Raw genomic sequence first — 14639 nt, forward strand, 5'->3', positions numbered from 1 at the left:
AAACAATCTAAGCAAAACAAATGGGCAATGGACCCATCGATCCCTGTCCTCGAGGAGGACAGCAGGCAAAGATAGGCGGAGACAGCGACATCATCAATGCTATGGAGGTGGAGGCGGTGTCAACAGGTGCATGAAGGTCAAGGTTGCAATTGCATCGACACTATGGCGGAGGTGGCGCCAACGAGTGTGAGTCGAGGCGGCAATTTTGCCAACACTCATGACGCAAGGTCAACATTTGTTGACATGTGCTTGGAGGGTGAGGTTTAGGCATGTGATCCGCTAGTAAATTGCAACAAAAGGGTGCATGGAGGTGGCGGGCAAGTAGTGTATGCGTGGTCCTTTTAGGAGACACTGACTAGATCCACTGGTGTCATACTTGTCGAGCGACGATAGAAGAGGAACCAGTCCATACCAACAGAGGTAGGGGCGATGAGGCTTGATATTATGAACGGGGAGGGAGAAATAGAGATAGCAACGAGGAATTCCCCGTCGGAGGTTACCCCATCAGACCCGTCCCCGCGAAGGAGAACTTTCCCCGTCCCCGTCCCCGTGAAATGCAATGGGGTAACATCTTTCCCCATCACTATACCCGTGCGGGGAACTTTTTCCCATGGAGCCTCCATCACCGTGAATTTATCCTAGATTCCCCGGTGGCGGCGTCGTCCATGGGATTGACGGAGGCGGCGACGTCCACAGGGCCGGCGGTCAGCGGCGTCGGGCTGACAGGCAGTGACGTCGCCCATGAGGCCGGCGGTGTCGTTGTCCATGGGGTCGAAGGGGCCGACTGCAGTGTCGTCCACAGGATCGACAGAGGCGACGTCCACGGGGCCGGCGGTCGGCAGCGATGGCTACATAGAAGAGACTGGAGAGAGAGACGGAGAAGGATGAGAATGAGAGCAGAAACTAGGGTTTCTTCCGATAATTTGCTTATATACTTTGGATATTGGGCTGGATTTTATGGCCATATGGCCAGGCTGAGTGCACACATATATTTTCGGGTCTCCACAGGTAGCGGGTACAAGGGATGGTTAACCATACCCGAACCCGTCAGACCCGATGGGACTCTTTTGGCTTCATTTAATCCTCCATGGAGACATAATTTATATCATCCCGCCTCCTAATGGCAGAATTCCCTGTGCGGAATCATCTGACAGAGAACCATTGCCATTCCTAGGGAGGAACGATCGCCCAAACTAGTGATGGGGGATGGAGACACCGTCATCGTACAAGCTACTAATTGATGTTTACTAACGTGTATTGTCTATATCAGTTTCAAAAGTTCGTTCTATTATACATATTCTAAAGTTATATGTAACGGTTCTCAAATAAGGAGTCATTACAGATAACCAACATGTTGCATCTGCAGTGGCTGGTATTTATGAGCCGTTACGACTCGTATTTTAAGAGACATATACAGTTAGTATCAATCAGGGATGGTACCAGGCGTGGGGACCACAAAAATGCATTGGGAATTTACCACTTCTAGCTAAAATTTATTTAAAAGTTTTATATTTTATTAGTGAGCTTTAGGCTTCGTAAATTTTTGGTTCCATCCCAGAGTATCATTGACGAGTGTTTGCCGCTACATACATTTTTAATGGTTAATATAAACAGTTGTTACAGGTGTAGTAACCGGAACGGGCCGGCCTTTAAAACCGTTTACAGATGACCCTTGGTAGATGCATGTGGGGTTCTAGTGTTAAGACTATTTCCGTAAAATAATATCGCTCGACCCTTTTGATCGCACGTGCATGATACACACGGATTCCCGCCCGGCATGCTCAAGTCTACAAATACACACATGCATCCAACTCGATCACACCCACACACCACGCAGCAACCGGAGCTAGCTACGTACCACACGCACGCACGCCTACGTGGCCAATCCATGGCGCTGCTGCAACGCCTGCTCGCCGTGCTCCTCCGCGTGCTTGTTGCCGGAGAGCATGCCGCCGCCGCCGCCTCCACGTCGCCGGAGAACGCCGGTGGCGGCGGCGGCGAGGCGCGGTACGCCCGCGTCTTCTGCTTCGGCAACTCGCTGACTGACACCGGCAACAACGCCATCCTCCCGGCCACCGCCGGCGGGCCCTCCAGCAGCCCGCCGTACGGGATGACCTACTTCCACCGCCCCACCGGCCGCTCCTCCGACGGCCGCCTCGTCGTCGACTTCCTCGGTAACATGCACCTTCGAAGAAACTAACTAACTAACAAGCTAGCTAATTAATTAACGTACCGGAAGCTAGCTATGGCTATGGCTAATCACTGACCTGAATCTCTGCGACGTCGTCGTCCGTCGATCGATCGTGAGCTGTGTTTTTTTTTTCAGTGGAGGCGCTGAGGGTGCCGCAGCCGACGCCGTACCTCGCCGGCAAGACGGCGGCGGACTTCTTGCCCGGGACGAACTTCGCGGTGGCCGGCGCGACGGCGCTCGAGCCGGAGCTGCTCAGCAGCAGGGGCATCGTGTCGGTGGTGACGGTGTCTATGAGCAACCAGACGTTCTGGTTCGAGGATGTCCTGCAGCTTCTTGCCACCTCCCCCGATGGTAAAAGTGACACAAGAGAGACAAGAAGCCGTCTTTTTTTTCTTTAAAAAAATAATTAGCGTACTTTTTTTTTATTTAACACCGTTAATAGAAACTCATCCGGTGAGAGAGAGGCTGATTGTCTTATTTCTTCTTGGGCGGCCCCTGCTCTTCATCTTTTTTTTTTTTTACCTTCCTCCTGTCCTCTTATCTTCTAAGAGGATCTAACGGACAAGAGGTTTAACCCTTTCGTACCCGTCTTAGATTTATCCCTAACAGTTGACTTCTAGATTCGAGTTTTATTATTTGTTTTACTTAAAAAATCACATAATTATTAATTCCTTTATTATGGTTCATTTTATCATTAAATATACTTTAAACATTATTTATAATTTTTCATATTGTATAAAAGTTTTGGGTGAGATGAATGGTAAAATATACATTTCAAAGTCAGCGTCACTAAGTAAATAAATACGAGAGGAAGGACATGAAAATGAAAATCACGATATGAAGTACTGATGCATATCCCGCAACTACAAAACTATTGCAAAGTTGACTTGTGATGACATATGAGTACATGACCGCTGTAATGTTGGTGTATAAGTCCTGATGCACAACGGAGACCTAGCGGCAAGCATGTTTCGGCCAAAACGTGTCCTTGGAAAAAAAAGGTACGTGATTTTGTACTAGGGACATGCATGGGAAACCGGGGACTGACTATGATTCTAAGGTATATTAGGGGAGCAGGACCGCCGACCCTGGGCTGGGTAAGCTATCTTATGTATCTTTTTCTTGTTACAACTTACTGTGGTTTTTCTTATTCAATACTACTGCTTCCGTTCCGAAATAAGATCATTTTTCAGTTTTTTGTTATAATGTTTTGACTCTTCGTCTTATTTAAAATGTTTTTGTGATTAATATTTTTATTCTTACTAGATGATAAAATATGAATAGTAATTTATGCGTGACTAATTTTTTAAGTTTTTATACAAAACTTTCAAATAAGACGAATGGTCAAACATTGAACACGAAAAAAAGAAAAATGAAGTTATTATGGGACGGAGGTCGTATTTATCAATTCTCTGATTTTGTTTCGTATTTATCAACAATAATAATCAAAATTAAAAAGATATTTTGTTGCTTGTCCGCATCGCTAGGGGACGAATTTATTGTCTATATAAACATAAAAATGCTTGTAATTTAATTACAACTAAAAAGTAAAGAAACAAATAATTTATAGTTTATTTGTACTATATAAAGTTTACATTTTATATATACTCTATCCGTCCCAAAATATAACCAAATTTACGGTTCAAATTTTGTATCGTAATATAAGCATTTCTATATTGATTCATTGATTTCACAACCAATTAAATGCCTAGAAAGAGAATGTAATCAATTTCAAATTAAAAAAGTAACCACAAAAATTGACTAGAAATGAATCTTTTGATATCTCATTTATCTATATTAGATAAACTAAAAATACTTATATTTTAGAATAGAAGTACTACTAGGGATGACAATTTTACCGATGGGTATGGGTACCTGTGGGTACCCAACCCAACGGGTATGGGTATGGGCTCAATTTTTTGTCCGTTGGCGTACCCGCCCGCGACTCGACTACCTAATGTGTAGTGGCTGGGTTTTAACTTTTACCCGTGGGTAACGAGCGCCCGACCCGAATATATTTTCCCTCAATTGACCCATAATAAAAACCATATATATTTGTTGACGCTGAAAATGACAATTAACGATCACACACGAAGGCTTAGGAGTCAATCTTAGACAGCTCCAGTGTAGGACCTAATTCTTAAAAGGTGCGCGGGCGTGCCAGTCAGTTTGATCTTGCAACTGACAAGACATAAACAGTAAAACAAGCCGATCGGCTATCAAGCCGATAGGTGACCAATAATCCAGTCGATTGGATGTTGGCGTAGCAGCGGTTAGCCGATAGGATAAACGATCAGCTGTAAAAAGCTTGGATCGGCTCGAAATTTGACAGAAATAGACTTGAATTAAATATTAGACCAACGTAATCCGCCAAGTTACTTATTAATCTTAGTCGATCGGACGAGCCCCTATAACCAGATCGAACTAGACGGACAGAGATTGTCCTTAACCAAGACAGTATGCAGTCGAGCACGATATGATTATAGGAAACATGAAGATCGATAGGGCTAATAGATAAACCGACGAATTACTTGGAATAAACAATGAATCATGTGCTGAACCCAATTTACGTATGATTCTCATAAGCCCATGCAACATAAATAACTGTCGATCTAACTAAATCAAGCCTATTGGTATAAAAATAATGCAATAAGGCAATCAACTACTCTATTGATGTAAATATGATAAGCATGTAGACCGGCAAAAATCATCGGCTATAGACGGCGGACAAACAACCAAGATCAATAAAGTACCTGGCCTAGATTACCAAGAATAATCATAGAAGATCGGACCCAACCGAGACAGTTCGAGATTACGCCTAGTAATGTCAGGCTAGATACTAAACAGATCTAGATTGTTATCAAGCTAATGAGCTGATGACTGATAATTTATCGGTTGGTACTCCGATAAAACAGTGAGCAAAATACATTGATCTGATATAAACTATCTGATAAACACAATCTACTAGATCGGACCGAACTGACACGGTACTAGATTGAATATGTCAAATAACAAATATCAAACCAACATAGATCGTCCAAAGTGGTCGACCAGATCAACTCAAAACACGAAAGTGATCTAAGCTAAAACTGATACGATAACTAGCAATCTCACAGCTAGATTAGAAGATTGTACCTAATTGAGACAGTTCTAGTCTAGCTGATGCGATTACCGTGGCCCGGCAGAACGTAGGACTTACCCCTCCGCCGGAGATCAAAGCGATGCAGCCCCGCGTCAGGTGCCAAGTTCCGCGTGAGTTGAAACCTCGGAAGAGGGTGGCGATGCGCCGAGAGTAGTTGATCTATTGATTGATGTAGACCATTTACAATGACCCGAGTCACACATATTTATACCCTGAGGTGTATAGTAGTCCATGTCGAATACAACACACGACTCCTAATAGATAAAAAGAAATAATAAACTCTATCTCTAATTTCTATTGAATACGACACAGATTCTAATAGATAAAAGAAAACAAACAAGTCCTGATCGGACTCTAATCTCTGAGAGATAAAATCCTAACTAACTCTAACTAGTAGATAAAATTACGCCGCCAAGTCTTGGTCTTCACGATTCCCAGTTGAATTTGAAATCTTCCGGATAAAAAATTCTATCGCCGATTGTACATTTTCTTATCCGAATCCAATAAGGAATTTTATCAAATTTTTATATTAACAATATTTCATTGTGATACTATGGTTAGTTAGTAGTTCACTATTTTTAAGTGTGATAATATGATTTTGATATCATTGTTCTTCTTCTATGTAATTTAGAGTTCATAGTTTTTTTTACTATTTTTTTGGTAATGTATATTGGATAAGGAATTAAAGATATATTTATTTCAAAATACCCACCAGGTACGCCAGGCATAGGAATGGATATAATATTTTGTCCGCTAAGCAATTCTGGTACGGGTCGGGTATTTATGGACGGGTATCGGGTCGGGCATATTCGTGCTACGCCTGTACCCGACCCGACCGATTGCCATCCTTAGGTACTACCAGCGAGTTTAGTTGACGCCCTGTATAAATTATCATGTAACTCACGATTAAAAATTAGGTAATTGAAAACTCGCAATTCATCATTTCAAATCACTAATCATGCTTTTGTTAGTTGTTACTAAGCTTTCTCACTTTCTTAAGAAGTTACTCCCTCCATGTGCTTCCATGTGCTAATGTATAACGCAGAGAACTAGCCAACGTCATAAATACAAAAAAGTTTGAAGAGAGTACCACTAGTGTAAAATTTTAGTATATTGGGATATTTGTTTACTTTATTAAGAACATGAAAAGTTTATCTACCTAACCACCTCTCGTGCGACGAAATGCACCTCCACAGGAAGGCGCAGGATCTTGGAGACGTCGCTCTTCTTCTTCGGAGAGATCGGAGTCAACGACTACTTCCTCGCCTTCGAGAGCAACTACACCGTCGAGCGGGCGGCGACCTTGGTGCCGGACATCGTCGGCGCCATCCGTTCGGCCGTGATCGTAAGCTCGAGCTCTCAGCTCGATCCCCTCTCAATTAGCTTGCAAAGATCGATCGTCCAAAACCTGACCTTTCAAAGATGTAATCATCCATTGATGAATCCGGACGTCGTATATGCACATGCAGGCCACCATCGCCGCCGGAGCAAGAACGGTGGTGGTCACCGGGATGATACCGCTGGGCTGCGAGCCGTCGGTGCTCGCCCTGTCCGCGGGAGACGCCGCCGCCGGCGACTACGACCCGGAGACGGGATGCGACTCCCGGTTCAACCACCTCGCCGAGCTGCACAACCGCGCGCTGATCCGCATGCTCCGGCAGCTCCGGCGCGCGTTCCCCGCCGTCGCCGTCCACTACGCCGACTACTACCGCCCCGTCACCGCCATCGTCGCCTCTCCCGCCAAACACGGTACACACAGTGGGCCGGGCATGCGAGCCAAGCAATCGATCCGGCCGGCCTTCATCTCACAACGAACTCGATGGCATGTATGGCGCAGGTTTCGGCGAGAGGCCGCTGGCGGCGTGCTGCGGCGGCGGCGGCGGCAACGCGTACAACTTCGACTTCGCGGCGTTCTGCGGCACGCCGGCGTCGACGGTGTGCGGCGACCCGTCCGAGTACGTGTCCTGGGACGGGACCCATTACACGGAGGCGGCGAACAGGTTCGTGGCTCGCGCCATGCTGAGGGGAGCTTCGCTGCCGCCCCTGTCCATGGCGCTGTCGCGTTCAGGCGAGAATGCGATCGCCGGACCCGCGGCCACGTGACAGAAACCAGGGAGGCTGTGCAGTGAACTGTTTGGGTGACAAGCATGACCGAATAAAAAAAAACTTTAAAAAGGAGGGCTAAGCTAGTGTTAACTATTTTTTAAATTTATACGTTAATTTTGTATAATTTTAAAGGGATTACGGACCTAGGCCTAGGGCTCCTGCCATAACTGTCCTGGGCGTAGTACCGCCCCTGGTGACGCAGGGGCCTTCTCTAATCCCTACTTTCGTAAAGAGAAGTAAATTTTGGAGAAAAATTATAGCCACTATGTGCTCCTATCTGTTCGTATTGTAAAATATTTTTGGTTATCGTTGGATTTATTTACATATTAATGTATATTGTTTATATATATATCTAAATTTATTAGCATCCATATGATTGATACTAAAAACACTTATATTAGGAACCGGGGGAATATCGCATAACTATATATACAGTTTGCATGCAACTGTTTTAAAAAAAAATAGTGGTTTCTATGATTTAGTTCTTTCTACATAATACTGGAATTTCAAGCACTTTCACGGTACTATTTGCCTCATTGATTGCTTAGTTCACGGTAGCAATCGTCCCGTCAATTGTTTTCTATTTAAATTTATTCTCATCTTTCCTTGGACCAATTTCTCACCGCCATTCATGTTATATTTATTTAGTAAACCAATGTATTTTTCTTATTTACCTTAATCTCCACTAAATAACTTAAATACTTGTATTTCTAAACATAGACGGTAAGTTTTTACAGGACGACACATTGTTTCCTATCACATTAACCACACGGTTACATGACAAGTAGGCCACACCCATAAAACAAAAAACAAACTGTACTGTGTAGACAATTTGGTTACTACTGGTTCTGACTTTGTAGCATCGTATGGATTAATAAATTTAGAAATACGTATGAAAGTATTTCTGTACTTTAGACGTGAAGGGGTAGCTACAATTGGTAGTAGGATCGAGGCTTCCTCTAATATGCACCCCTTAGAATAAACTATTACATGCCCTCCTCTCACAAGGCCTAAACCCACCTCCCACCTTCTTCAAAGGGCCCAAAAGCTCTCTCCTGACCTGGTCAAACCTCCTGCCGCTCAAACCCATCATCTGAGCTTACTCCTCACCCCACCTTTGTCCAGTCTCGTCTATGTGAAAAGTGTAGTAACACGAAGACAAAATACAGTAACATGTTTTATAAAATGCAGTAACAACACCACGACAGATCTAGATTTTTAAATCACAATTTTTTAACCACTATAGTGAAAGTGATTTTTAAAATAATATAAGACACATGAGATATTGCTCTCTAAAGATTGAAAATACAACATTTTAGCTCTCTCACATGTATTAGTTGTATTATAGCAATAGTATGCAGTCACACCTCGTATTACTGCACTTCGATCATAATGCTACTATACTTGTATCATGACGTTACTGTAATTATACAGTAACAATGCACATGTTACTGTACTTATATTACTATACAATTCACATATTTTACAGTAACATGACGTTATAGCGTTATTGCAGCTATTACCATAGCGCATTAGTGTATACTAATACAAATCCTATAGATATTTCTTAAGATTTCTAACTTTAAACAACTTTATCTCTCACCTCATATATTATTTTTTAAAAACGTTTGTACCACGTTGTTAGAAAAAAAAAGTGTTTTAAAAAAGTAGATCCCTCATGGATATGTTTTAACGTTGTTACTGTGAATTAGTTGTCGTGTTACTGTATTTTTACCTTCGTGTTACTACAAAATTCCTGTGAGACGAGAGAGGGTCTTAGATAAGCACGAGGGGAAGCTCATAAGAGCAGGTACAACAGCAGACTATAAGCCAACTATAAGTATGTTTTAAAGAGATAAGAGGGGAGAGAGAAGAGAGGTGAGCTACAAATATATTGCCAGCTACACATGGGCTCCAAGACAAAATGTGTGTATGACCTGTGAGACCATATATTGATGTTTTATAGGTAACTATTGTATGAGTTGGCTATTAGATTAACTATAAATAAATTGGAGCTAGTAGTTGGCTATACTATTAAACTTTCTCTAAGGGAGTTGATCCACGAGGGAAACTCTTTGACCAACCTTTAATTGAGGTGGGGATGATTTTTGGGCCTAAGAAAAGGGATGGGAGTTGGGATAGGCCTTAGGAAACCTTAAAAGGGAGGGGGTGTAAAATAGCTTATACTAAGGGGGTGTACATATTAGTGTTGCTCTATATATATAGCCAAAACATCTTAGGATATAAAACAGATGGAGTAGCTTATGTCTCAATGAAAAATGGCTCGTAGACCACGTTTATTTATAGCGGAAAGGATGAAAAGTCTTCTCCTTTCTTATAAGCATGCTTTTCAAGTCGGTAAACAGTGTGTTCTTGCAAAAAAAATTTTAGAAAAGTTACTTTAGAAATAATATTGATATGCTTTTCAAGTCAACATAGTTATTCAATTAATCATTCACTTCCAAGATCTTCTTCGTATTCTTTTTCACTCACCTTCGGATTCTCCCTTACTTTTATGGGTTAATTAGATTCATGCCATTATAAATTTGCCAGTTTTGAAATATGTCATTACTATTTGACAAATTGTAAAGATGCCATTATAATTTTAGAACTATTTTAAATATGTCATTCTTGGACCATATTGCCCTTTGCACATATTAAGGGCACAGCGAACAGTATAGGGGCAATATGGTCCAAATTTTTTTAAAAAATACAGTTAAAGGGTATGGAGTGGCATATTTCTAATAGTTCTGAAATTATAATGGCATTCTTATAATTTGTTAAATAGTAATGGTATATTTTAAAACTAGTAAATTTATAATGGCATGGATCTAATTAACCCTATTTTTATTTGATTATAGAAGGCACATATACACACATTACTACATATATACACCACGCTTACACAGTGATAGCGAGACGCGTTTCGTAACACATGTGACATGTCTCCGTAAATAAAGAGACCAGCAACAAATTTCTAGCCTCACAAAAAAACCCACTAAAAATGCACGTGTGTATATGGAATATTGTGAGTATTAGCATTTAAACTCTAATAATAAAAGTATACACTTATGACATCACTATTACATGATTTACTAATAGCATGCCCGTGTGCTGAAATGAGATAGAATCATAAGATTGGGAATGAATTGGTAAGGTAGAATAAGAATAAAACATTGAATCCTGATGTGATCACGCGGCACTATATTGGAAGAAGCGGACAGATGTGCTAACTACATCAGCCGCGTTCAGCTTACGTAGTTTTAGGGTAAGTTATCCCACGCGAAAAACATAATAATAGATTAGTATATGATTAATTAATTATTAAATATAAAAAATTTAAAAAATAAACTAACATGATATTTTAAAACAACTTTCCTCCTATAGAAAATTTTCGTAAAAAACATATAGTTTGGAAAATAGACACATGAGAACATCCATCACGTGAGAAGAGAGGGGAGAGAGGACACACCAAATGCATGCTGCATTGAATAAAGTCTCCACGGTTGATGGGATTAAAATGTTGTCCATATGGAGAGGTATGTTGAATCTTTCCCTTGCAGGTTTGGAAAAATGGTAGAACTTGTTTAAAATTTTCCTTAAGAACTTAAAATGACGATTTTAAAAACTTGTTCCTTTTTGTTTTCTAAACTTAATATTTTTTTTACCTGCAACTACTATAGTCCAATACTTACGTTAGGACTACGGCTAACTTTGAATTTGGAGGCTGTGGTAACCTAACTTGTGTCAGGGCTAAGCTAACATGGGCTTGTTTTATGGGTCGATTAGATCTATTCTATTGTAAATTTGCTCAATTAAAAAAATACTATTACTATTTATAATATCGGCTACATGCCACTGGAATTTTACAAAGTTGGAATCGTCCAACAGCCCATCACGTTTTTTGTCCATCTCCTTCTTTCTCCGGCCACCCTCTGCCGTTGAGGAGCATGGCGAGGTGGTCGGCGCCGGAAGAGTTGCCTTGTCGACAGCAGCGACTAGTTGCTAGCGTCGTACCCCGGGCTGCTGCTTCCGGGCATCCTCACTGGCGGTGGGGCTCGCCACGACCCCAACGCTCCCCGGCCGAGGCGAAGCTGCCTCAGCGAAGGTGGGAGGCTCAGATCGGTCGAGCGTGAGGAGCATGGCAAGACGGTTGGTGCCCGCAGACGACGTCGAGGCGTGCTTCAGTGCCGGAGACCACCACCCTGATGACAAAGTCCCTGGGCTTAGAGTTGTACCTCCTCCCGCGTCCTCCTTCTCCGAGGCATCGAGGCCGGCAGCCATCTCGTCATCGAGGGAGAACCCTCTGTGTCTTTGACAAGGGAGGCGATACGGGGAACAGGAGACGGCGCCGTGCCGCGCCGACCACTCTCCGCTATCAAGTCGTCGACTCTTCCTTTCCCCGCGCCGGCCACCTGCCACCGTTCACTCGACCGTCGACGTACTCCGGCTGCCCTCCGCCGTCGACTCGATCGATATATCCGTCGGACGACGCCGTTGACTCGCTCATCGCCGTCGACTTTGCCTGCGTCAGTGAGAGAGGGCCCACATATCAGTGAGGAATCGACAAGGGCATTTCAGGTGATACGGATCTATATGTGGGTCCAGCGGTCTCTAAAACATAGATAATGACATGTTCGTGAAGGAGAAAGAATTGTAATGGCATATTTATAATTAGCGGAATTGTAACGGCATATTTTTAAAGTGATATTTTTATAATAGCATGTATCTAATTAACCCTATTCTTTTAATATATAGTATATACGTACCCTATTGCAATTTTTTAAATTCTTTTCTTAAATGTAATTAAAAGTTGGACAAAATTTTCAAAGGCGTCCACATTGAATAGCAATCGGCATCAGGCAAACCTGCGTTCAACGTGGGCGATGAATGCAGTGCAGGAGCCGACATCTATCTACTGTCACTCGACTCGATCGTACAGTGGTACAGTGTGGCAAGTGGCAATTAATAATTGATCTGAGCCTCGATTACATGTGTCACGGTTGGCTGTTGGGTTTGGTTAGCGACCGCCCTGATCGATCGATCGAATCTCAGCATGGAACTCTCGCTCTATCCATACTAGCACGTGATTCGTGCGCCGATATAATACCTGATCCCGATCGTGTGTGACCGTGACACTTCCCGACTGCTTTCGTTTCTTGCAATATACGAAATTTTTTTTTCTGATTTTAGTCAAGGTTAAAACTACCACTGAGGCCTCGTTCGTTTGGACGGGGATAAGTTAACTTATCCCGGTGAGGAAAACGTAGTACTACATTAATATATGATTAATTAATTATTAAAAAAATATAAAATAGATTAATATAGTTTTTTAAAACAACTTTTCTATAGAAAATTTTTGTAAAAATTATACCGTTTAGTAGTTCAAAAAACGAGGGTGGTAAGTTATCTAAGAGGGACGGACGAACACGGCCTGAGGCCGTGTTTGGTATGGGGTATAAGTTAACTTATCTCTGGCATGGAAAACGTAGTAATAGATTAGTATATGACTAATTAATTATTAAAAAATAAAATAGATTAATATAATTTTTTTAAATGAATTTTCTATAGAAAATTTTTGCAAAAAAAATACACCGTTTAGCACTTCGGAAATCGTACGCGTGAAAAACGAGGGGATACGTTAATTAACTTGGAGGGGGCAACGAAAGTGGCCTGAATAGTTTAACTTATTTGTAGTGAATAGTTTAATTTATAAACATGAGAAATTGCTAACCATATCACACACTACTAGAGAACAACACATTTGTAACGGCTGTCAACCATGCCAACCTCATGGTCACAAATACAAACCCTTCTCGGTAACGTATCCTCGACGTCAAATGTCACAGATATTTCACATATGTAACAGCTCTAAATGATACATTGTTAGTGATATATAGGAAACAATCCAAGTAAAAAAAAATAGTTGCCAATGGATCCATTGATCCCTCGCCTCGAGGAGGCCAACCGGCAAGGAGGCGGAGGTAGAGACATTATTAACGCTCGGGAGGTGGAGACAGTGTCGACGGGCACATGGGAGGTCAAGGTCGTGGTGGTAGTTGCATGGACACTCTCAGTCGGAGGTGGCATCAGCAAGTGCTTGGAGCGCGAGGCCGAGGCGTAACTGCATCAACATTCGAGATACAAAGGTGATGATTAGATTGAGAAAATTTTTAAGAGAAGTGTAAGGTAAAATGTTTGACCGGATGTCGGTTGGGGTTTTCGGACACGAATAAAAAAACGAATTTCACGACTAGCCTACAAACCGTGAGACGAATTTTTTGAGCCTAATTAATCCGTCATTAGCACATGTTGGTTACTGTAGAACATATGGCTAATCATGGACTAATTAGGCTTAAAAGGTTCGTCTCAAACTTTTTTACATAACTGTGTAATTAGTTTTTTGGTTCATCTATGTTTAATGCTTTATCTAGGTGTCCAAAAATTTGATGCGATGTTTTTGGAATTTTTTTAGAACTAAACAAGGCGTTAGGGGTGTTTAGATTAAGAAAATTTTTGAGAGAAGTGTCACGTCAAATGTTTGACCGGATGTCGGAAAGGGTTTTTGGGCACGAATGAAAAAACGAATTTTACGACTAGCCTATAAACCATGAGACGAATCTTTTGAGCCTAATTAATCCGTCATTAGCACATATTGGTTACTGTAGCACTTATGGCTAATCATGGACTAATTAAGCTTAAAAGATTCGTCTTAAGATTTCTTTCGTAACTGTGCAATTAGTTTTTTGGTTCATCTATATTTAATGTTTTATTTAGGTGTCCAAAAATTCGATGTGATGTTTTTGGAAAAAAAACTTTGGAAACTAAACAGGGCTTTACTAATCTGCTGTTGTGCTAGAGTGATCTGCCTGGACTCCCCTTCATCGACATTTGCATGGAGACTCGGTTCTACCACCAAATCTGCCTCCTAGGACTAGGCGACCATAGGGTTGGCAAATTCCCCCATGGGGACATTTTCGCCTCGCGAGGAGTCAGGGCCGAGGCCCCAGGTTTGGTCGGGGGCAGGGCCAGGTGGCTTTGTACTCGCGGGGAACCCGCAGGGATCCGAGGAGGCAATGTCGGGGTCGGGGCCAAGGAGGAATTTTTCCTCGTTCTTGATTTCGGAGCCGGTACGTGTCGGGGATGGAATTCAGGGTCCGGACCAAGGCCGTTTTTGTCCATCCTGACCCCGGTGTCAAC

The 14639-nt window shown here is 42.2% G+C and overlaps 1 protein-coding gene across 1 annotated transcript; it reads left to right on the forward strand.

Annotated features, from left to right (window-relative positions):
- The first annotated feature begins 1583 nt into the window (after positions 1 to 1583).
- Positions 1584 to 7747, forward strand: LOC102701110 (GDSL esterase/lipase At1g28590-like). Its single transcript, XM_040527975.1, has 5 exons — positions 1584 to 2174; positions 2327 to 2542; positions 6530 to 6678; positions 6803 to 7082; positions 7171 to 7747. The coding sequence occupies exons 1-5, from the start codon at positions 1778 to 1780 to the stop codon at positions 7434 to 7436; spliced, it is 1308 nt and encodes a 435-aa protein (XP_040383909.1). The 5' UTR covers positions 1584 to 1777; the 3' UTR covers positions 7437 to 7747.
- The last annotated feature ends 6892 nt before the right edge of the window (positions 7748 to 14639 follow it).

The sequence above is a fragment of the Oryza brachyantha genome, chromosome 10 (genome assembly GCF_000231095.2).
Source record: "Oryza brachyantha chromosome 10, ObraRS2, whole genome shotgun sequence".
Taxonomy (NCBI): Eukaryota; Viridiplantae; Streptophyta; class Magnoliopsida; order Poales; family Poaceae; genus Oryza; species Oryza brachyantha.

Bases quoted from the DNA above. Each gene is read 5' to 3' on its own strand.
- LOC102701110 (XM_040527975.1), top strand. From the start codon at position 1,778: ATGCTCAAGTCTACAAATACACACATGCATCCAACTCGATCACACCCA. The intron at 6,679-6,802 runs GTAAGCTCGAGC...ATGCACATGCAG, and splicing joins CCATCCGTTCGGCCGTGATC to GCCACCATCGCCGCCGGAGC. The intron at 7,083-7,170 runs GTACACACAGTG...TGTATGGCGCAG, and splicing joins CGCCTCTCCCGCCAAACACG to GTTTCGGCGAGAGGCCGCTG.